This window comes from Dromaius novaehollandiae, chromosome Z (genome assembly GCF_036370855.1).
Source record: "Dromaius novaehollandiae isolate bDroNov1 chromosome Z, bDroNov1.hap1, whole genome shotgun sequence".
Classification (NCBI taxonomy): Eukaryota; Metazoa; Chordata; class Aves; order Casuariiformes; family Dromaiidae; genus Dromaius; species Dromaius novaehollandiae.
The window spans coordinates 68727179-68752153 of record NC_088132.1 but is presented as its reverse complement, the minus strand read 5'-3'; the positions used below and the strand labels follow the sequence as shown (position 1 = coordinate 68752153).

Here is a 24975-nt window from a genome sequence, read left to right as displayed (position 1 = left end):
AGCACATTTCTGGTTGAAATCAATGAGAGTATTAGCTGCATAGGGATGACAAACCGGGGCTCTAGAATGGCCCAGTTGTGCTGCATAGTCCTTTCTGGCTTGCTCTTTTCTGGCAAGATTTCCCAGATTATATCAGCTAGAAGTGTACCCCTATTAGGACAGTTCAATTACAGTTTTGGTGCCTCAGAGAGGAAACTGCCAGAAAAGTGTAGATAATACCCCCTCACATTTTTTTGTTTGAGTAATTAAGGCAAGTTTGTTTACCTGTCCCCTACAATAAATGGCTGTGCTCTCCAACAGAAAGGAGGTTGACAGCTAAATAAAAACATAATTTTTCTAACCATTTTTTTTAAACATTTTGCTAAGATTGTTTTCCCCATTAATGGAGAAACTATATGATTTGTCTATTATCCTTCTTCGTAGAGGATTTTTTTTTTTGCTTTTATTTTCCAGCACCTAAATGACAATTAGAACATAACTGATGCTAAGCAAACATTCCATAACAATGCCAATAAGCTCAAGATACGATATAGCATTTTATATATATATATATATATATATATATATATATATATATACAGGCACACACATGCACATACTTTTTCTTAAATACAGCAAAACATTTGCTTTGAGCACACCTTTGTGTAAGTGAAAAGCTTGCTGTGTTTGGCGTGTGCTTGAGCAAGGGGTTCCAGGAGGAACTCAGTGTTGTTGCTCTCAGATTCAGCAGAATTTCAATCAGAATCCAAAAAAAGGAAAACATTTTTCCCCACACATATTCAGTAATATTCAGACTATTTTGCCATATTATAGGGAGCTTAAATGTTTTGACTACATTTAAGTAACTGAAGAATGACAGGAAAATCTGGAAGCAAACAAATCCAGCTAAGAAGAAGAATGAAAAGACCTTTTCATGTCACATCTCTAATAAATAAGCAAACATTTTCATGTCTCTATATGGGACACCCCATACAGAAGAAAAGGTACTGCTTCAGGAACTGTGCAAAATACACAAGTTTCCAATTTGCACAAAGAAAATATACGCTCTTGTTTCATTTTGCGTGTCCATTACATGAATTTTGCTTGGAGAGTATGTGGCAACTGAAAAAAAAGTGCATCATCTCCCTCCAGCCCCCTCCCCGCCAACACACACACATTTTGCTGAATTGTGGGTGAAAACCCCAAGTCCTAGGCCTTTTTCAATGCAAAGATGGGGTGTGACTCTTGATGAATTTTGGGGTCACTTTGAGACAAGTTTTTAATGCTGTAAAAAAACCTAACTGACTTGGATCACAGATTTCACTGAGGATGAATCTTATGGTCCTAATCTCTACACAAAAAACTGCTACTGAAGGAGGCATCACAACTTCGTAACACCTGCGCTGTTTTCTTTAACCAAATTTATAATACTCTTGTCTAGAAACCAGAATACCATTAAGCAAGTGTGCATGGATGTCGTTGTATCACATACATACATTTAAATGTGTCTTTATAGTTTACTCACATACATACACACACACACTATTTCCAAGGCACCCTCTCTGTGCAAAATAGCAGCAAGCGTTCATTTTATTCCACTTCTTCATAAACTAATAAAAAAAGCCACAAAAACAAAAAAGAAAAACCCACCTCTTTGATGAGACCATTTTTGTTTTTCTGTGATCTGATGATCTTTGAGATGGTAGTCCTTATCATCCGACGGAAAATAGCAAGGGATCATAAGATGCCATTCTCTCTTCTCACTCAAGCAAGAGTTCTAGCAGTATCAATGGAAACTTGACCCTAGTCTTATCCTATAAAGCCCTGCAATATTTCAGGGAGGATTTTCCTTGTAAGACCTTACGGAATCTATCATTTCCCATAAATGAAATGTTTGGCTTTCAGAAGTTGTGTGCATACACATTGATATATCAAAGACATATGACCGCATTGTATCCAGTTGGGCATCATACAGTGGCAATGCTCTCGTTTTACAACTCACTACATTTTCCATATATTTGAGTTTTACATGTTTCATTAAGAGTAGGGTGATCAGAGATTCTGCCACCAGAACAGTGCCATGCAGTATACTTCCAACCTTTTGTTAAGCTCTATTATTTCTCAGGAACAATGTAAGGACTATAGTTTAATGTTATTAGCTAGATATTGAAATACTCCACTCTTTAGTACAGCAATTTTTCACTGATGAAATTGGCACTGATTTTTTTCTTTGTAATCAGCAAAGAAGTTTTGTGTTCATAGCTGCCTTAAAGAGAAGCTTAGGCTGCACTTTTTTTTTTGAAGTGTAGTTTTAATCCTGCAGAATGCACATTTCCACTATGAGACCTAATCCTGCCCACCCTACAGTGCACACAGTATACTGATCCGAAGCCCAAGTCATTCAAAACAAAGGAAAATTTCCTATTAAATTCACTGGACTTTGGATCAGACATACAAGATTAATCCTGAGAGAGAGTGGTGCTCCAAGCCGGCCTGACTTCAATCCTGCTAAAACCATGGAAAATACACGATGGCAGCATTTAGTACAGAGTTCGGCTAGCAGTACATAACTGCTGACTTTACACAGGGCAGAGACATTGGAAAACCCCACTGTGAGAAGGAAAAGCAAGCAGGATTCAGTCTGCGCTCTGTGCAAGCTACATAATACATCATGTTTACTCTCCACTGATTATGCATATGTTGGAGGTATTACTTTATATTTATTTCACAAAGGTATTTAAACCTGTTGCTCATTGATAAATACGATCAGTTACATCATCTGACAGATGAAGTGTAGCAACTCAAAATTTTAGGGCCACATATACTGTCCTTAATCTCCCAGTGTAATGCTCACACCTATGGGAATCCTGCTGTGGGCAGAGAGGGCAGTATACATCTCACTGCTCTGAATGCAGCAGATTTCTTGGCACTGTTCATAACCGCAGAAGACATACGAATCACATTTGGTACCTCATGGAAAACATGTAAGTGGCCTTCTTTTATCAAACACTGTAAACATGTTTAGTTTTGCTCTTTACCTGAAACACAAATGTAAAAAATGATCATAATTGATTAAAACATTTCCCCTTTGCCCACCCACTAAAGCCCTAAACACCTCAGTGTTATAGGAAGATCAGTGTTTTACAAGATAATTCTTTAAAATGCAATCATTGTTTTTTAATTCTAAATAATGCAACAACAAACATATTATAATACTATCAAGTAGTGTCATCTTCACCTTCATCCAGGGCATAGTTGAGGTTTATGACTGTGCTGATAAAGTCACCAAGTTCTACAAAATCTGCAGTGATAATATTTACACCACTTTCTCCTGGTTTCTGAGTTCGGACCCACTGCATCATTGCAGGAAGAGCTCTAAGGAGAAAACAGAAACAATAATTACTCTTAAAGCACTGAGGCAAATGCCTCAAGGTCAGATTTACCAACAGTGACCTTAATCGCTCTTACTTGATTTCTAAGGGAACCCAGTGTGGAAGGACACAGGTTACTGCTCAGGCCTTTTGAAAATTCTACTCTTCCCAATTTTCATTCTCTATGGAAAGGATATGTTGACTGCATTTCAGCTTCTCAGTAGAAAAGAATAAAAACAAAGGTCATACAATCTCACAGTGATTACTGACCTTGTTTTGGGGCAATGGACCAGAAACCTTTTCGGTATCATCCAGCCATATAATTTCATGGGAATTGTTTAAGGAAAAAGAAATCACAGTGAACTCAAGCCATTTCTAAAGTGTGTTTGACACATTCTAAGAAAGCCCGAAAAAACATTTTTGGGGACACTGGAACAACTATGATTTCCATAGTGTAAGGTACAGCATATGCTGAATATAATTTCTTTCCTAGCATCAATATCTCAGCCTTGAATTATGTTTCTTCATAAAACACTGATTAGTAATTGAAATAAAAAGCAGCACAGTCATGTTGACTCTTTTCTAAAACAGCATATTTTCATCATATCAGACTTTTAGCACTGGGATATTGGCATGTAAAAGGTGTCTGCCTGTTTTGGTTTGTGAATATAAAGAAATCTTTCTGATACCATGAAAATAGAAAACAATGATCTAGAATCATCCATGCAAGAAAAATGTATGGGAAAATAGAGGGTTCTCTAGTTCGGCTGCAGGAAGTCACGAAATAAGATACAATGTTTGGAAGATAGAAGTTAACAGAGTTCAAACAAAGTAAGGTACATATTTTTCAAAGAAAGGGTAATTGACCATTGGAACAAATTCCCAGAGACTGTGATAAATTCTGCAGCATTTGGAGTCTTTAAATCAAGCCTCACTGTCGTTTTAAAAATACACTCGCATTCAACCAGAAGCTGTTGAGCTAAATGCAAGAATCTATGGACTGGAGAGTGCAGCAGTCCGTTTTTTTTACTTCAGGCATTGATTCAACATGACTGAAGCACACACACGTATGCACACCAGCTCATAAAACTGAGCTTAAGTACCCTGCCGCATGAGGACCCAACCAATGGCTTGAGATTAAAGCGTATGTAACCCTGAAGAGCTGCATTCAGCAGAACTAGAGTAGGCAGGGCACAGGCATTAAATCTTTTGCAACACCTGGGCTGTTTGAAAGGATTTGAGAGCAATCAGGACTAGGACAGATCTTGGCAAAACTGTGGGGACCACCAAATGGGTGAAAGACAGCTCAGAGCAGCTGAAAACTCCACTGCACCTTCACATACAAAAGATATTGCTGAACCGTGGAGAAAGACATGAGGGTGAACTTCGAGGATGGCAGTATGTTTCCTTTGTCTTTAATACCTTATTTAAACACAAAGAGTTTCAGGTTTAAGGATGAACTGACTGACTGTAGACAGGTGCAGATTCTTCCTTCCCTTTTTCTGCATAAGTTGATACCCTTGATATTTTACTCCCCCTTGAGGCATAATCATCTTTGGTGTCCTTTATTTGTTCTGAATCTGATTCTGATGTAATTCTGTCTTCGGACCATAGAGTTTGCTCTCTATACATTTAACCCTATGCATTAAAATACTGTTTTCTTTTTCCTACTGTGTTCTTGTTAATCCAGTCTTTAAGAGGGATAGTCATGTGTCCTTTGTACTAACTCTGTTTTAAACTCAGTGTGCCCTGCCGTGGAACTATCTCCAAATAGTCTTGGTTGTTAAACTGGGATATTTACATTTGATTAATATTTCAAACAGCACTCAGTTGCAGGACCCTTTGCCCTTATGCAAAATGTTAGATAAAGTCACAGAGATGTTTTGTTCAAGAGACTAGAGAGCATTCAAAGATAACTCGCAAGTGAATAAGATTATCCAACAAAAAGCTTTTTTGCATAGCAAAGCCAAAGAGCACAGCTCTGTAAAAATAAGTACAGGAACAAAAGATTCCACTGGCCTGAAGGAGCCGGTCTAGGCTATGCAACTCTGCTTACAACAGAAATTCACAAAAACCCACCACACACAGCTTCCTCCCACAGTGCCATCTTGAAAGTGAGTCTATATCTGTGATTTTAAGACACCACAGATTGCTCAGTTTCAGTACAAAATCTCTCTCACACACCAACAGCAATTATTAGAATAAGACTACTTTAACGTTCCCCAGAGTGTATTTGTGATAACAACACAAACCTTGTTCACCCTTCCTTGTAATTTCCAGTCTCCGCATGCCCCAAACCAGCAATTGTTCTCATTAAGGGTTTCAGTCAGAAGAACACAGACCATGCTGTGTGACAGCCACCTACATGACTCTGTGCTCATAGAAACCCAGTAGATACCATGGTCTTAATGAATATTCTTGTGATCTTGATAAACATGATTTTGTGCACGAGCGTATGCAAGCCTCTCAGTCTGTAAATCCAGACAAACTGAGGATCCTGACAGCACCACTGTATCTGTGCTAGGCAGGTCTGGGCTCTCCTGTGGGGGCTGTTGATGTCCACATTTAACGGCCTCCATGAGGGTTTGGCACCAAGGGTTCTCATGCCAACACCAGGAGGGCTGAAAGTCCTTTCGGCACAGGCCACACTTGTAGACAGTCAAGGTTAGTGATCTCTACTTTTATGCAAAAATAATTCTGCAAATTACAGTGGTGTAGTACACAACTGCATTGTGCTAATATAACTAGTCCTCATAATAAAAGAGCATTACACTGGTGATAATAACAGTGATGCCACTTTGGGAACTGCATATAGGACAGGCTCTAGCTCTCCTTATGGCACTTTCTAGCCCTCCCATTCCCCAGCTGACTTTGCTGTAAAATGACGTGGTGAAAGCATGACGAGTTAATCAGGAATCCCACTTGCCTCAGAGATGTGTTGGGAGACTTCAGTACTGTGAATAAATGTTCTGAAGTGCATACAAGATGAAAAGTACCATGTTAGCTTGAGTGTCACAAATTAATAGGCAGGCAGCTGAAAATTCTTACATATGCAGAATCCTGTGAGCCCTTTAAAATTATTGATGTCTGTTCTATCCCACAGCTGCAGAACCCAGTCCTTGTAACGCAACTGCGTGCCAGGATTGAAGTGTTCACAAAGAATACATTTCTAACTCTTAAGGGTTGTGCAAATCACCTTAAAACTTTGAAACAAGTATGGAGCACAGTGCTGCTTGCCTTAGCCTATAGCCACTTCTAAGGGAAGATATGTTGACAGCGAAGTCTAAGTGAGGAGAAAGACAGAAGTCTCCCTCTCTCATCTCATTAATTTACACATCTAGTCTGACTAACATTTTCGCATTCCTGTAACTTCATTGCCCTCAGAGGAGATTGGCCAGATTTTACACGATGCCAGACCAGTACAGGTTTCTTTGCCAAGGTACAGCACTGACCTGCAAATAAGGATCTGTATTTGAGTCATTTTTGCTCTTGCCTGGCACTAGAGAAGGGCTAGCAGTTGGAGCAATACAAAGAAGAAAGTCACAATCTCAGAGGCTTTAGCAGTGGAGGAAGGTTACTCTGTGGGGAAGAGGAGAATGGCACGTTACCTGGCACTCACTGTGGACTATGCTCATTAATTTTAGAGAAACATTTTTCTATTCTCACCTCTGTACCATGGCTGCCTCCTGGTCATTAGCTTCTCTCGTTAAGGAGGAGCATATCATCTATTCATGCTCAGAGTTCCCGGGGAACGACAAGGTAACCGTCTGCGGCTCCTCTCACCTCCACGAGGTTGAGAGCAAGGGAACAAGAGAGACATGAACGGGCTCGATGAGGAAGGGCTGGGTGAGACGGGCAGTAATGCAGCACCGACTTATCTCCACAGCTTCTCAGCTCCACGGAGCAGATCGGTCTCCATCCCCCACACTGCTCAGCAGTCCTGTCCAGAAGCACTCAGATAAGCTCAGCAGTGGATGCAAAATGGGGAGACTGGAGTACTGGATGGTAAGGACATGTCTGTGCTGGACAATGCAGAGATGTTTAACGTGGCTATTTTTCTTCTGAGACCAAAGCTTTTATCTCTAACTGGCACATCACTAGGCCAGTCAGACATATCGATCATTTGGGCATGGCTTAGGTATCAAGATGACTTGCATCATGCAGTGCAAACATGCCCTACATCACCATTCGCAGCTTTTTTTGTTGTTGTTGAAGAGCCATGTACTTTCTCACAGTGTTGCCACAGTGATTTTTATTTACAACCAAGTAAAATCTAGGCTCAGCTTTGACAGTTACTTTATTACCTCTGTTTTCCCTGTTCTGCTTGTATGAACAGAAATGTGTGCAGATCTTTTTTTCAGCTTTACACTTCTTTCAGTAACCATTTTCTGATGTGTTTAAGAATGAAAAGAAACACTGCCCTAAACTACAAGACATGCACAGCCCTTTTCAAAGCTACTGGATATTCCAGATCTCTCTTTTATTTTTAATCTATCAAAGATCTTAAGTGGACTCCCATGCTATTGAATTTTGTTTAAAAAATAACAACACATTCAATTAGCTTCAGTTGATGGAGCAAAACTGAGAGCTCCCATTCTGAGCTTTCAGAAAGAAAATATGACCTAACTAATTGCATTAAAATTTGCTTTAAAAATGTGCTCTTAGGCTATTTTAGTTCAGAATTAGGGTTTTTTTTTTAATGTCTGAGTCATCAAAGCCTGACAAGGTGACAGAACATTAACGGCAGCAGCATGCTAAGATAGGACCTCCCATGGCGAAACAGCCATTCCTCTCTGCAGAGCTTTCAAGGGAGGAGGAGGAGGAAAAGCAGTGTTATAAATACAAAAGAAAAGAGCTGTTCACTGTTTAATGAAAGTTTGATCACTAAATGGCAGACAAGAGGTTTTCTTTCAGAGCATATGGAGCCACTACAACCTAATCCAGAAAGAGAAATCAGTCTTATTTACAGAGTGCAAAGCAGTCTAGCATTACGTGCCCATTACCACCAACGCACGAGAGAACTGAAGCTAGCCCAGTCGTTTCGGGCAAGAGTGGCATGTGGCATTTTTTCCCTATCCAGTAAAGCACACTCCCCTCCTTCCCCCAGCCTTCCTCGAAGGAGCGATACCACTCAAGAAGAACAGCACTCCTTCGAAGGAGGATGTACTCACACGAGCGGCAGTGCAGACTCCTGTGAGCTCCTGGATTTGAATCCCTACAACTTTTTTCTGCCCATCCAATTTTACCCACGTTCACACAAACTCTGATTAATTCTGGATCCATAATTCAGCACATGCTGACTTCGGCTTTTCAAGGTTGCTGAGAATTCACTCCAGGGGGAGCAGTGGATGTCTTGTGTGCCACTGCATCATAAACATCACTACTCAAAGGAACCTTGACAAGTCATTCAGGTCCACCCAGCCACTCCTGAGGCAGGATCGACTACACAAAGATCAACTGTACAAACTATTCCCGGCAAATGTTCAATTTAGTCAGCTCTTACAAACCTCCAGTGACAGAGATTTCATAATCTTCCCCTGTGTATTGAGAATCTCCCTTCATAAGTATTCTTATCCCTTCTCATTAGTTTCAACCGGAGTACCCAAAAATAGATGCCACTAGAATTAATGGCATTGAGGTATGCTATTCACGAGTGTTCATCAAGTCCTCACCCTGCTGCTACTAAAGATTTACTATCAACTAGTAAATAAGCTTTCCTGCAAAACATGAAGCTTAGATACCATCCCACAGTGTATCACTCTGCCATAATTTTCTTTTGTGGCAAAACTAGTTTAAAAGAGTTTCCCTTCTTTTACAGGCCAGCCATTTATTTCTGTCCCCATATCACCATTTACTGTCCTCTCGGTTGTGCTGATACACCTGTGGAGACCAGATAAAAAGCAGCACATGGAAATGTTCTGGATTAAAGGAAACAAATCAACCTTTTTACTCTTCCCCTGTCCCAAACAGCCCCAGTTCATTGAAGAGATTTGATTTACAACAGGACATCACAAATGGTTGAACTGGCACAGCCAGGGAACAAATGAACTGAAGCACAGAGATTTACATGACCCAGGCATGGAAGGGCTGGGAGGGAAGTCCTTAAATAACTTCCTTATCACTCAGATCCTCTCTAGGCAGCAATAGTGTGGTCATAAAATTGGCACTAAAAAGGCCAGACTGACTAGAACCAGAGAATTTGGGCAATGCTGGGTGAAATTAGTGAATTTTATTATTCATAGTTAGCCCCAAAAGGACAGTGGTGGGAACACATTTTTCAGGACCCTGAATGGACAGGTTTCACTACCCATGAGTCGTCATGGTGCAAGAACTACCTATATTAACATCCAACAGCCCTGAATTTATTCTTCCGAAAAGCTTATCTATAATTCAGCTATCTCCAATTGCTGTATAAAGTTTGGAAACACATCAAATGACACAGACGACAATTCTGGGGCCAGATGAATATTTTAATGTAATTGATCACAGCGCTGTACTCTGTAGAGTCACAAGGCACAAGATGTCTTTGCCTTTCTGTTGAGCTGTTGTTGGCTTTCTGGGTTTCATTTTAAAAGGCAGGCAGAAAGGAGCTTGAAAGCAGCCTTTTGTGCCCTCTCTTCAAAGAACATTTCAGCTGAATTTATTGAACCTGGACCTCTATGCTTGTACAAAAATGTAATGGGATATTTAATAGCAACAAATGGACACAGAAGGTTAGTGATTAATGTTCACCATCCTATATTTATTTATAATTCTGTTTTTGAGCCATTGCACCTACAGCATTAACAAACAGTATTAGAAATGCAGAGAGCTGGTAAAGGAGACCCTGTATCATACGAGAACTCACTAATGAGACAACACTAGTATTTTGGCTGCTCTCTTGGTCAGCATAGTGGGGAATCAACGTGGGAAAACCCAGAGCTATGAAAGCTTGAACTGCTACGACACAAACTGGGGCTTTTAGCTTTTATGCCAGGACTGAAGAAGGCCTTGTAATATATACACTTACGCTGGTATGGACAAACACCCAACAGTCCATGTATTAGCAGGAAAACTACTGACTGCCGGATGATGTTTGTTTCCTAAGCATGTTTTTTTTTAGTAATCCAGCACATTAAGCCAGACAAACTCATTAGCTGTTCTTCTAATTTATTATCTCTGTGGCGATCACTTGAAGGAAAATCATCTACCACAGGAGTGGTGTAAGTCTTAAGTTATGAAAACCAGGGACAGAGAATCATAATTACTTCCTAATTAACCTTCCAGCTGAGAGATCTTAAATTGTTCAGATGTCACTCTCTTCAACATTTCATGGCTGAAAGAGAGATAAGGCGGGACACTCATTTACTTGGGTGTCTGCGCATGGTGTTGTTTATGTGCTGGAGACAGTTGGTTCTGAACCAACGTCCAAATAGAATTACTGAAGAAATGTTAAGAATTTCACAGAAATGGCAATAAGAATGGATTATGGAAATAAGAATTGGAATTTGTTGCACTGCCTGTTAAATGAAGAAAACTTCTGTATTATGTAAGAAAACCTCTGTCAGCAATCAAGGGAACAGCTATGGGTATGGGGGGGTTCCCCCCTTATCTTCTATTAAAAAAAGTTGTGATTTATTTAACTCATTATACTTAATTTACTATACTGAAACCATTCAAATAAGGTGTTAGAGTTCACCACAAGGTGGGAACTGCTTTCTCACATGTGTATAATGTTTCATTGAACATTCTTCCTGCTTCATATCCCCAAATTTTTCACTGACGTTAGTTTTCAGTCCCCACGCTCTCTATCATGTCCTGGTCTGAGTTGTCAAGCATTTTTTTGGCCAAGTTAGTATCTTTTTCTTTTGAGTTACATGGTTCCTTTTGCATAGAGTTAAACACTCCTGTTGTTACAGAGAATTATCTCTTGTTCGCATTAGGCAAGCATTTCTATTTTACTGCGGCACCCACCTACAGAACTGATGTAGCTAAACAGAAATCTTGCCAGCTGATTCTAAGCTCCACAAATACATAACCCTAGCAATGCTGCTTAATGAAATGCCCCTTTCCACTCTTCCAAGCTGCAAGAAATAAAACTCTGATAAACCTTATTTGCACTGTTAAGAATTAGGAATCACTTCATTATTGAATCTTGCATGAGTAAACATCGCACAAAAAGCAAACCTGCACTGTCAGCAATGGCAAATCCCCTCTCCCCGCATATTTATTTATCTCTGAGCTTTTTGACACACCATTTCTTCAGTCCAAAGATCTTGCCCAAGCCTGCAGCTGAGAAAGCTGTACTTAGCGACAGCAGTCATCCTGTACGAACTAAAGGCAAATGACTCCTAGGGCAGGAGGCTCTGAACAGCTACATGTCTTCCAAAAAACCCCTAAAGAGTAAAATGCATCTTTGTCAGCAGGGGGGAATAAATTCTCACCACCTGTGACTACCAGGTAACCATGCAAATTATGATAAAGCCATCTGTACTGTTAACACATGACTATATACATTAAAAATTCTGCCACTGCTTTCCTTGTCTTTATCATACCTCTCAAGGAGTAAATCACAACAGTTCCTCTCCTACCTTCTGAAGGAACAAGGCTTAAATTGTTTTATGCTGTATTAATGCTCTTCTGAACACTGTGGAGGTAAAAGCCCAGACAGCCAGCAGGCTCAGGGTTCATGCTGCCTTGCTTTCTGACAACTCCAGCTGCTCACAACATGCTGCGAACATGTCCCGAAAGTGTTGTTACCTGCGTTCCCCGAGCCAGTCCCCAGCTCCCAGGGCAGCTTCCCACCTCGATGCAGCCCAGGCACCACCTCCCTTCGCTTCGGAGACCTGACAAGCGCCAGAGGGGACAGAGCTGCAGGCAGCGATCAGCTCCCTGCTTGCAAGGTGCTTCGTGTATGACACACCATCTTCTTCCTCTCCAAAACCCAGAGCATAAGTGTTCTCCTTTTGCTAACAGACGGCAATACACCAGTGTGCCTTTGCAATTTCTGTGGTAGAATATTTAGTGGAAAATTGAGAACAAGAATAAAACTGCCATGGTTAACCAGAGAGGTGGGGGAAAAAAAAAAAGAAATCAAATGCTGGCTTGAGACCTAACGAAGCTATGATGAGCTAATTCCAGAATCAGACTCCGCCGCTGTCCCGAGGAACCAGGCGAGGCTCAGGGATACAGCGGAGGTGCCTGACATTACCACCCAGACTGCAATCAGAAGCGAGACACCAGTGCAGGGTAGCATGACAGTAAAAGACGTGAGCATTGCATCAAATGATCACAGGCTGACACTGACCTCAAGAGGATGATCTGACAGGGCACTTGCATGACTGAAGAAAATCTTTTTCCATTTAAAACCTTCCTATTAAAGAAATGTCTTACTGAAAAGCAAGTATGTGTTTCAGAAACTGCTGTCTTGAAAAATCCTATCTTCTGGGTCTCCAGCCCCACTCTGACAGGATAAAAAATAATTCCTCCCTCCTCCCCTCACCAGCCTGAGAAACAGTAAGGAAATGGAGTGACTGCATTTTGTACTAAGCTCAAAAGTTTTCTCAACAGTTTTCCAAGATGTCATCTGGGGCTAACTCACGCATTTTTTTATGGGCCTCATGATAGATGACCGTTTTATTGAAACCCCACTTCCTGGAATTACATTATGTAAGAATCCCACATTTTTACAAAGGAAAATAAAACAGTGAAGTTATGGAAACAAGCCAGGAAAGATGAAATTAAGTAGAAAAAAAAAATCAGGAAGATAACAAAAGCCTCCAAACTAATTATTCTTAATTTTTTTTTCATTTCTACCCAAAATTTCAATTTTTTATCTTGACAATAGTGTTCTTATTAATCATTTGATATCTTTAATATTATAACAAAAATAGAGGAAATACAGTTAGATGTCATTTTGGCTTCAGAGTGCTTCTTTAAGCTTAAACATAACAGACAACACCACAGAACAGTATAAAAGCATATTAGAGTTGGTGCAGCTGCGCTCAATATTCACATTCAAGGAAACAAGCAATCAGATATAAAAATGGCTTAGTTCTCTTTTCTGAAATGAGAGAAGAAAAAGTGTACATATAAGCCCATATATATAAACAGCACTGACTTTACTGTGAAATAGAAGAATAAATTCTTATAATAGTTTTGGCCATCTACCTAGCAAGTCCAGCACAGTATTCTGCAGTTTTGATGACAAGGAGGAGCTTAATGAAGACACTTAATGCAGACACCTCCCCACGGCTCCATGAGCAGCAGCCCTAGACGTAATTGGACCCTGCTGTGCTCTGTAAGGGAAAGGACCCCAGGACTTGCTGTCGCACCAGTCTCGTCTCCTTACACAAAACTTCTGCTCCTCGATGTGACATGAGCCACCGTCAGGCTAAGGTTTTATCTCCTGTTAGCCTGCTCTCCCCACACCGCATCCACACACCCAAACCTTTCACCAAAATTTGTTAGTGATATAAAATTGGGGCTAGCTAGCTGGGGTGGTGATACCAGTTGGGGTTCAAAGTTTGATAGAGGGAAAGGCCTGTATGATATGCAGTGGGGATACAGGTTACATAGCTGGTTCGCTGAACAGCCTCTGCTGTCTTCCCACCGTGTGCCCAGGAGACGGAAAACAGATGGCCTCATTCTGCAAGGGCATGAAGGACCGCAGCAGCTGCTTTCTGCAAGCCTAGTGACACAAGCGGGAGCACAGACCACATATGAAAATACAACTTCTTTCTTAGGGATTTACACCAAGAATAAGGGTTGATTGCTCAGTTTAATCTGCAGTGAAGTTATAGCCAGTACTAGACTACTCTTTTTAGCCATGCAGGTAAAAAGGAGTCGAGGTTTTCTCCATCAGACTAAGGCGAGGGCTTCATTTTCTCCCAGGGCTGCCCCATGCACGGCCCGGGACCTCTCCGAGAGCTCTCCTGCTGAGGAGTTCTTCTGGGGACTCCAGGTGCCGAGCTGCCCAGTTACTCCCAGTTCCCCGTTCTGCCCATTGCTGGCAAGACAGGCTTTGCCCCTCTTTATGTAACTCAAATTCTGGAGCATGAAAAATTTGAATGATGCAAGAAGAGAGATATTAAAAGGCAATGAATACAAAAAAGGTTATGGATGAAAGATATTACTGAAATTGGATGTGGAGAACATTGAAGTAGGGTTTAGTGCAGAAGAGGAAGAGATTTTTTACCAATATTTACCCCTGCCCAGAATCTTGGAACACTTCTCAGGAACTGGAAGGAAGAACGAAAGGTATGTACTATTATCAGGGAAAGTAGAACAGCTAGGTGGAAGGCAGAGTTTACTTAAGAAATTTCTGGCTGCCAGCAGTATCACTCCGCTGTATGACCTGTAACAGAATTTTACACATGGCTGCACAGTTTCCCCCGAAACAGATACTACAATAAATCTAAATGACTTAATTAAATAGATGAAATATGTATTTTTCCAGTCTAATAGGGTAGCATGCAAAATTAATGTTTTCTTCTTCCTGCAGATGCTTCAAAATTAAACTAAGTCTCACCTATATGCAAATCCTTTGCTACTGAATACAAAGCAAAGCAATTTCCATTTCCTTTCAAACAAAAGTACTCTAAGTGGTTTTAATTTTTCGTTACGTCAAGGGCAGTTATAGTTAGAGTCTGCAGTGGCAGAAAGCAGACAACCAGTCCAAGTACACAGAACTGCATACAGCTGTTTATCACAGTACCTTGCTCGATAATTTCACAATATACTATTTAGAGACACACATACTACAGAAGAATTCACACTGAATTTAGAGTTGAAAAACCCACCCCTCAGCAAGAAAAATAACTCAAAACCAGACTCAAACCCTTCCAACTCAGCTGTCTTTCCAGAGAAAATCATGGTAAAGAGATGGGTCTTGCAACATTTCCAGGAAGTTAATGCATTCAGATTTTTTAGAGAATGTGGAAATACGCTTCAGTTGTGGAACATCAGTAAGCAGCTCATGACACAGCAATCCACCTAGCAAGGTTGGAATGCAAAACTATAACAAAAATCATTGCCTTTAAAATAAAAGGTACAGGCAAATAGTCATTTTTCATCATTTCTGCTATCTGGACAGCAATAAGAAGCAGAGAATAAAACAAGAGCTTTGGGCTGCACATCCACGTAATAGAAATTGGGAATAACTACAGCTTTGATTTGAACAATGCCATGAACAAAAAAATATGAGGAAGTGAGATAATGGGGGCCAAAATGATACAGGAATATACACAGTTTTTCAGTTAATTAAAAAAACTAAATGTCTAGTTAATGTTCAATTAGCCAATTAAATAGTCTTTTCTGACTTTTCACTTTAAATTTAAATTGTTTTAAATGAGGTGTCATTTTAAAAGAACGTTATTTTGAAATTGTCAAAACACTTCAATATTTCTAAAACATTAATTTAGAAAATATCAAAATGAAATGTTTTCCTACATATTTGCCTAAAATATAATTACTCACCAAGTTTGACCCCATTTCACAAGTAGTAGCAGTGCTTCTCACAAAACTGTTTTTCCAGCAAATTTCTGTTTATCATCAAAATTCCTCCCTCCTGTACATTCCTTTTCACCTGAGATGTCGCCTCTTTTACTTTCTGCTGTTGTTTCCTTTGACTGGATTAGCAACCACCTTCTGGTGCGGACTGAACTTCCTCTACCTCATTCTCCACCAAGCCTTTATATCCAAAGTTTGTTTTACCAGTGAACTTGCAAGTTCTGTATCAAATAGACAAACAGCACTGAAGACCCTTATTACATTGCTGACATTGCCACCTAAGGTGTTTTTCTAGACCACGCTGAAAAACCTTACATGCACAACAAGCAAAAGAAGAACTGGCCATCAGTCTCTTGGCTGGGTCTTGGTTACAGGCTCTCGCTGCCATGCTTGCTCACTCAGATCAATTTACACTACTCCACAGCTCTCTGGCACAGAGCTGAGGAGGGTCAGCAATGGCAATTCTTCTTCTGGGGACACTTGTAAATGGCATGCGGCAGCCTCAGCCCAGCAGCGGTCCCTCCAAATAGCAGGAAGCAAGAGGCCAGAGCAAAGGGCAGCCCAGCACCACCCCAGCACCCTGGACCGCAGCCTGCACAGGTCTAGATTCCCTGACCACTGAATAGCTCCTCCACAACTGCTTAATCTTATAATAGATGGAGATTTAGCTGCTTATTATCCTTTAAATTTCCTGGCTTCTAGCTCTGGGCTCACACAGCGAAACCAGCTTTGTTAAACAGCTGGATCCCAGAGGCAGAATCCTCCTAAATAGTGTCCTGGGCATTACTGCAAACCACTGTGAAGCATTTACCAGGGGTAGCTTACCCTCAGCTATTCTTCATTCCTTCTGCTTGTTTTCCTCACAACCCAACATTAACCACCCCAAAGCATTCACACAGTAAACACTGCAATAATTATGCCAAATACAGTATCCAGGAAATATTAGAGAATAGCCACTGCTCTTTCATCATGAGAAACGTTTGTTCTGGGTACAGCTGGAGGGACACGTGCTGATCAGGCTGTCTTTCTGCCAAGGCAGCCGTGCTGGTCAGAAGTTAGTGAGATTCGTCCCACTAACAGAGACACATCTGGCTCTGCCTTCCCAACAACCACCCAGACTATGAACGAAAACCGCAAGTGTGTCCTTCTCCTAATAACCAGGAGATGGCTTCTAACATGTCTGAAGGGCACAGGCTGCTCCTAGGCCAGTAAGAAGGAGGAAAGTTGCGCCTTGCTGTCCAGTACCTCCATCTCCAGTGACAGAGCAAGTTGTATGGCAAGGAGAGCGTGCAGCTGTCTTTTGAAAAGCAGGTTAGCAGCCAGCCACTCTTCCCTAGAAACACAGGCCTGGGAGGAATCTGCTAATTAATTTTATCTATTCCTCTTTCAAAAGCTGATAAAGCTCATCTTCAAAGCAGTCAGCTTTCTTGCTCCTGCTTTTCCTACTGTAAGACTGTTGTAAAACTTCACTGCTGTGATGGCAGGAAGCTCTCCTCTCACTCACCTCCAGCCTAAATTTATCCAGTCAGTTTATAACTCTTGCTCTTGTGAGAACACTGGCCTTTAGCCTAAACTGTTTTTTTCCCTCCTCAGTATTTATTCCCCTTTGATATTTATAGACAGTAACCACGTAGCCTCTCAGGCTTCATCATACTAGGATAAACGAGACAAGCTCTCTTGATGACTTGAGTAATTCATTCCCTGATTACCCTAGTAGTCCTTCTCCGCATCAGTTCCAATTTTCATCTACTTTCTAGAACAAGGATGATCAGAATTGTACATGATATCCAAAAAGATATCCTACCAGCACCTTGGGCAATGCTTACAGAACTCTTTTGTGCATGCTGGCAATGCCTTGGTACATATCGAGACGATACCTGTCCTTTTCCCAGATGTGTTCCACTGGGGATTCAGCTTTAGCCAGCCACTGGTGATACTCTACCATCTATTTTGTCTGGCTTCTCCAGCTGATGAGATCCCACCTCGCCTACTATTGACAAGACTAGTTTCTTAAAGGAATGCTACTATTAGCTTCTCTTCAATCTGGTACTTCCAATCCTTCTCCACTCCATTGCTGATTCCCAAATTCCATTTTGGCTGGTAATTTCCTGTTTAACACTTTACCAGCTACATTACTGAAATCCAGATGAGACCAATTTTCCTGTAAAATTTCCATAAAATTACTTATAAGAACAAATCAAGATAGCTTGACACAATCCACCTTCGGCAAAACCTCATCAACGTTTATCTGACTTTCCATTAACCTCTGTATCGTTAATTATCACCTCCTTCCAAATATGCTCTACAGTCTTGCCTTCTCCTGACAGCTCGTGCGGGCTCAGACCATTCATCTGCCCTTTTCACGTAAGGCTGTTACATTTACTATCCTCCACTCTAAACCAGCTTCACGATTGTTTTCATAGGTCTGCCTTAAAAGACACACAATGCATGTCCTAAAGCCCCTAAAGCACCATTCCTAAAGCACCTAAAGCTTTAGGAATTCGAGGAGGGTGATTATACAGATCGTTCTCCTCTCTGGCTGAATGTATTCATTTCTTACAGTTTTTATAAAACATCTACTCTACTGATATCTGGAGTCCCAAAGAAGGCTCCAAGAGGAATCCTGACAAATCAAACATTGGTATCTCAGGCTGCAGTATGGCTCTTTCACACATCTTTCCAGGCCTCTGGCCTTGAGGGAGTAGGAATTTATCCAGTTGTATAGAGGTCATTCTCTAAAATTTTGGGTAAAGCTGGAAAAGGATGATTCAGCAAAGGAAGCTTGCTAATAAAGTCAAATTTTATTCTTCATATTAAAGGTTGGTTGATAAAGAATATTTACACATAGTTTTTCTTACCTGCTGCATGAAAAACTTACTTCCAAGCTCCACACAGAATAAACTAAACAGAGCTTAATATGAAGATAACCAGGATTAATACAGTTATTTTAGCAACTTCACATGGTGCTATTAAGGTAATGGTGCTATAGGTTATTTACTGTATTGTCCTATGGAATCCACTGAAAGGACTGAAAATGGCTTATGTCACTCTGGTAGATATTTTTGCTGACCTTTGAGCCATCCTTTTTAAGATTCATTACTGGCAGATTTTGTAATCAAATGCTAACAGTCATCTTTTCTTCAATTCAGCCATTGCCAACAATACTGTAGTATCTGGATGATGATGGGATCAATGTAACATGACTGAGAGCAAAAATCAGATCTCTCGTAAAGCTAAGTCATCTCCACCAGACTCTTCTATATTGCATGTCCCAAATTACTGACTCTAGATTACATCTACCATTATGCTGTCTGCCTGGGTTTCAAATCATTTTAAATTTTAAACAGGGCATTCAGACCATTTCACTCTCAGCCACACAAATAAGGTTGAACTTTTGCACAAACCCTTCCCCCCTCAGAAAAAAAACAGGCTCTGACTTATTTTTTCTTGGAAAAGGTCCTGGAAATGTGCCACACTATATTATTTAGATGGCAGCCTTTCCCTGAAGAACTCTGTCCTTCTATAGGGTTTACTACCATGCACAGCAGATGAATTATTACTGTTAATAACACTGCTATTTTGCTTGACCAGTGGTATTCACCCTATAGGTGATTGGCAAGACTCTAATTTTCTACAGCCATAAGCCATACTAAAATGGAGATTTTGAATGAGAGAAAAGTACGATAGTGTCTGCAGACTATCACTTGATCAACAATGATGTCCATGGGCCAATAAAGGCTGGATACTTTAGTGCTAGACATTTATCATGGTATTATACAGATCTAGTCAGAAACCAGAACTGCTCTTCTGCAAGAAACTCCAGCATTTCAAAATGTGTGTTTCAAATTAGAAAGCAAATACAAAATGTTGGCATTTCCCATTAAATAAAGTTCAAAATCTATTTCTGAATACAAAAATGAAATGCTTTAAATATAGAAACAGCATTAAATATTGCAATTAATAATGCATAGAAATCTGAATAAAAGATGGAATTAATAGAAATATAAAGTTGAAACATTTTGACATAAACAATACGGTTAAAGTAAACTTCTCTCTGGAGGAAAAATATTAAAAGATGGATTCCTGAAAAAAGAGTAGACTTTTTAAGAAATCTGCAGTTTTCAATAAAAAACTGCACCAGCGGGAACAACTGATTTTGTGATTGCTTCATTGAACCAAATTATACAGACATGCACTTGCTGCCACATCTAACAAAACAACTGTAGATCAAAATATTAAAGAAGGAAATAAAATATTAACTAATATACCACTGATGTGATCTCAAATCAGCTTTAAAAATAAAAATGGCCAAGACTTTTCAAGTGCAAATAATGATTTAGAGAGTTCTTACTGGTTCTGAAATTCATAAGTTGGGTATCCAGCACTAAAAATATTCAGACATTGTAAGAAGTCTCACATTTCCAGTAAAGGTAAACTTGTGAAATGATCTCATATTTTATTTAGTGACATCCCCACACTGATGAACTAGGGTTGCGGTACTACAAATGAAACAAACCACATCATAGACCATCAGGGAAACAGTAGACTAAAAAACGCATTTTATAGATTGTAAAAATGTAACAAGGGATCACACAGGACATATCAACAATGAACTAAAATCCTTCTGGAGTAAAGCCAGGATAAACACTTGGTGGAGAGATGCCATAGCAAAGAGGTCGTTACCTCCTCTTTCAGAGTGACGCTGAGTTGTGCTGGATCACTAAGGGCCACCAGCACAAGGAAAAGCAGACCTGTCACATCAGCCACTTGACGTGTGCGAGTCACTCAGGTGGCTCACGCTCCCCTTGTGAGACGCAGGCTGAGCTGCACAACTGCAACATAGCCGCGGCAGCCTGTCTCCTTCTGCAGACCCCTCATGCCAGTGGTGGCTGGTTGGCCTCATCTGAGCAGCTGCCTCCCATGAGGGGTCAGAGAACAGCCAGGGGACCTTGCACCCCTCGACCCAGCAACAATTCAGATGGAGATCTGCTAGACGATACAGTCCACTACAGCCTCCATCAGTGTCACCCAACACAGTGACACCTTGTGCATCAGCAGACATGTGATTTAAGAGATGACAAGAGTTGACAGGCATAGGATTGGAGAAAAACACACACGCGTGCACATACACCTTGCTTTAAAAAAAGTAAGCAATCATCTCCTAGCTAGCCACTGGGAGTCTGTCCCTAAGAAAGGACACAGCTCTGAGAAGAGCTGGCTAGCTGGCATGGTCGGCGCTAGCTGTCAGCAGGGCAGAAGCCCTGCAGAGGTTACCGAGAGCAACTGAGCCTTGTGGTCAGAGTTCATGCAGTGCATTTCCAGATCTACTGCACAGTAAAGGAGAGTGCTGCCTGACCTGAAAAATATTTTTCCAAGAAACAGACTACCTATAGCTCTCATGAGAAATAGCTTCGAAGAAAAAAAATCCAGATGCTGTTCATACAATGTCTTAATTCCACAAATGTCTCTCAGACTGCAGAGCACAAAGAAGGAAGCTTCTTACCAAGGGGTGACTGCTCAGTTGGATGTTCATCTTTCCTGCTGTAGTGTAGCCAGACAGCAATCACATTGAAATACTGTGTCAGGAGGAGGAGGAGCCAGAAGCAAATGCATGAGGTGAGATGGACCATTATTACAGAATCACAGAATGGTTGAGGTTGGAAGGACCTCCGGAGATCTAGTCCAACCCCCCTGCTCAAGCAGGGTCACCTAGAGCATGTTGCACAGGATTGTATCCAGGCAGGTTTTGAATATCTCCAAGGAAGGAGACTCCACAACCTCTCTGGACAACCTGTTCCAGTGCTCTGTCACCCTCACAGTAAAGACGTTTTTCTTCATGTTCAAGTAGAATTGCCTGTGTTTCAGTTTGTGCCCGTTGCCTCTTGTTCTGTCGCTGGCCACCACTGAAAGGAGTCTGGCCCCATCCTCTTGACACCCTCCCTTTAGATATCTGTATACATTGCTAAAATCCCCTCTCAGTCTTCTCTTCTCCAGGCTAAACAGGCCCAGCCCTCTCAGCCTTTCCTCATAGGAGAGATGCCCCAGTCCCCTAATCATCTTCGTAGCCCTTCACTGGACTCTCTCCAGTAGTGCCGTGTCTCTCTTGTACTGGGCAGCCCAGAATTGGAGCCAATGTTTTCTGATTTGAGATTAGCAATAGACTCAGAGTTTTTCATGTATTGTGTTTAACAGTGGTTTTCAGGGCACTTAATTTCAAGTGTCTTCATGATGACCTTACCCACTCATCCATATCAGCTGATTCCTGTTCTGTAACTTCTACGTTAGGATGTTTATCAGATGGCTGAAACTGGGCCCAGAGACTCACCACGCCATGTGTTCATACTCTTCAGAGAATAAGTACCAGTCTTAAGTAACACACATTCACATTGATACCTTCCAACAGTGACCTTCAGGACTGTCTACCTAGTACCTGATGGCAGCCTGAAACAGCATCTCTGGAAATGAAATACTCTCTCCCTTATTCTTCCCAGTGGCAAACCACCTCAGCTTTAAACACTGATGGTAGCACTCTGGTTTCAGAATTCATTATTTGGTCTGAACTGTCTGAACCCTTATCATCACAGTGCATGCAGCAGAAGCAGAAATGAAACTTGCTGGACTGTCTACTTGCAACAGTTGAAAGGAAGAAATGAAAACAAAGAAAAAAGAATGCAGGTGGAAGAAAGCGCAAAGGAGAAAAGAAGCTATGGAAAGGATGAAATAATACTCGTCCTGAACAGAAGCAGATTCTTCTTCTGAAACAGTAACTGTGATAACAGGCCTTGAACAACTGATGGCTCAGTTATGGCAGCAGGCCCCATACACCCAATAGTCTCCAGGAAGCGTGAGAAGCCAAGTCCTCAGTGGGGCAGGACCTGCCTGCCCCATGTACTGGGCAGACTGAGCGCAGAGGGGCACCACTTTGGCCAGCCAGCACCTGCCCCACAGGCGGACGGACGCCCTTCCCACAGGCTCAATTCCCTGCTCTGTATCTTGCTTTTTAGCGCTAAAGCACTGATTGCCTAAGCTCTCCGCTTCCACCCTTGTGTCCAGCCACCAACTTTTCAAAGTACCCCCTTGAATCAAGAGTAGGGAATGAAGGGGTTGCTGTCTTCTTACTTCCTCCCAGGAAGTTGTGGTAAGCAGCAAAAGCAATGCAAACTAATGAATTAACTCTTGAGAAAAATCCTGCTCACAGAGAAGCAAGTTTCACTGAAATGTCCACTTCAAACTTGGGAAACAAGACTGCAAATGAACTGGCAAAAATGTTCACCTCCTAGTTAATCAAGCAACACAGTACAGTATTACCTGTATGAATTCTTTGTATTATGGCATTGTCTAGGAGCTCTAATTTGAATGGGTCTCACTGAAACAGGAGACCCAGACTTCACAGTACAACAATCCCTGACTTTATAGTATATACATCCAAGTAGGAAGGGAACAAAGGCCCATAGCTGTCCCCCATCACAGGCCAGCAGCAAAATTAAGGAGCCGCATCACCCAAGATCTGGTTCAGTTCTTCATCTACTACACAACAGTGCCTGCCAGCGTAAGAACAAGTAGTAACTGAAAGAGCCAGTGCACTACTTGTAATACAAAGCTAAGCAGGTTTTGCTACCCCACCATGATATGAATGATGGCAAGGTTCTTCCTGCATGCTGTAGCTCAGAAAACAAATTTTCAGTGGGGAAGTGCCTGCCTGTCTATCACCATGGCTCCTACCTGACTCTCACCACTCAGTCTGCTTCATATCTTCATACAATTTTATGATATAATACATTCTAGATAGCAGTTGCTTAGTTACAAAAAACTCTCAGATCAACAGTTACAATATTAAAATCTTGCCAAAGGTCAAATCCCACCGAATGATCACGCAGTATCTTAAACACGTCTTATTATTTTTCTTAGTATCTGAGAGAAATACTGAATGACATTTTACTATAATAGCTTGTGCTCTGTTGAAGCAACAGCACAACACAGGACAATACGTCTAATGCTATCATTATAATTATAGACATAGTCCTATTGTAATCTCACGTTACATAGCAGCTTATATCTTAGCCACAAGAAAATCATTCCTGGCAGAAAACAGAATAATGAAGCTTTTGCCTACAAGTAAAGTTGTGGAGAAAAGTTCAATAAAATGAGTTTAAACAATTCCAGACTTTCAGAACAAAAGAAATCAAAACACGCTTTATATTGTATCAAAACAGTATCTTTCACAATGATTGTGGCTCCCCAAGAAAAAATTTCAAAGCTCCCCACAGACATTAATGAATTCCTAAGAGGAAAACATCATCATCTCCGTTTTAATAGAAGGCAGTATGACAAACAGGCATTTTTCTAGCTTAATGCAAGTTCTGCCTCATACAGAACGTGGTACATCACCAAGACCTCCTGCCTGGCTGCCTGTTCTGTTTACCAAGTGCTTTACCTCTCCACCTGTTCCAGTTCTTTCTTTTGTACAAACATGGCAAGAGGTTGCCAGGATCCCATACTGCTTCCTCTGTACATTATGTACCAACTCAATTCTGGGTATATCCTGCATGCTTAACTGCTCATTCGGAACACACAGGCTACTCACTTACAAGCATCGGGAAGCATTTCATAAAATTAACTTCAGGCTTGTGCGGACTTTCAAGACTTAGATCAGTCTGGCAGTCTACTTCACAGATGGCAGGCTTGTCTTCCTCAGTTATAGCTGCTTTCTGGTGAGAAAGCCATTTAACTCTTCCGCTCCCCTCCTAACCTCAGAGATGATTCAGATGCTTTATGAAACGTGCCAGTACCTTCTCTCACCGGTCATTACTGTTGGTCATTCATGCCCTACTCTCTTGACATGCCTTTCAGACTCTATTAGCCCTGTCTCTCCCTTCTTCCCTATCACAACATGACATGTAACCAGAAATGACAGTTCTCCAGAGCAACAGATCCTGGGGGAAGAATTTTCGTAGCTGAGCCACACTTCTAGTATATCCTCAACCTTTCTGCCTTAGAAGGCTGGTTCCTCACCCTGTGACTCCTTGGATGCACCACAGCCTACTCATTCAACATTCACTCCCACATTTCCAGCCTACTACCAAAGGAAAGGACAGTAACTGGAGATATGTGAATGACTTCTCTAGAAAGAACGTGG

General features: G+C 41.1%; 1 protein-coding gene across 2 annotated transcripts in view; it reads right to left on the bottom strand.

The window, feature by feature from the left end:
* Positions 1 to 2696: 2696 nt before the first annotated feature.
* The window catches only part of LOC135324839 (PI-PLC X domain-containing protein 3), a 75525-nt gene continuing 53246 nt past the window's right edge, over positions 2697 to 24975 (bottom strand). The window contains exons 3-4 of one of the 2 annotated variants that reach the window (XM_064501823.1): positions 3218 to 3354; positions 2697 to 3017 (exon numbers count right to left, since the gene is read on the bottom strand). In XM_064501823.1, coding sequence (XP_064357893.1) covers positions 3001 to 3017; positions 3218 to 3354 — 154 coding nt within the window. In that variant the 3' untranslated portion in view covers positions 2697 to 3000. The other variant, XM_064501821.1, reaches the window with a different exon arrangement.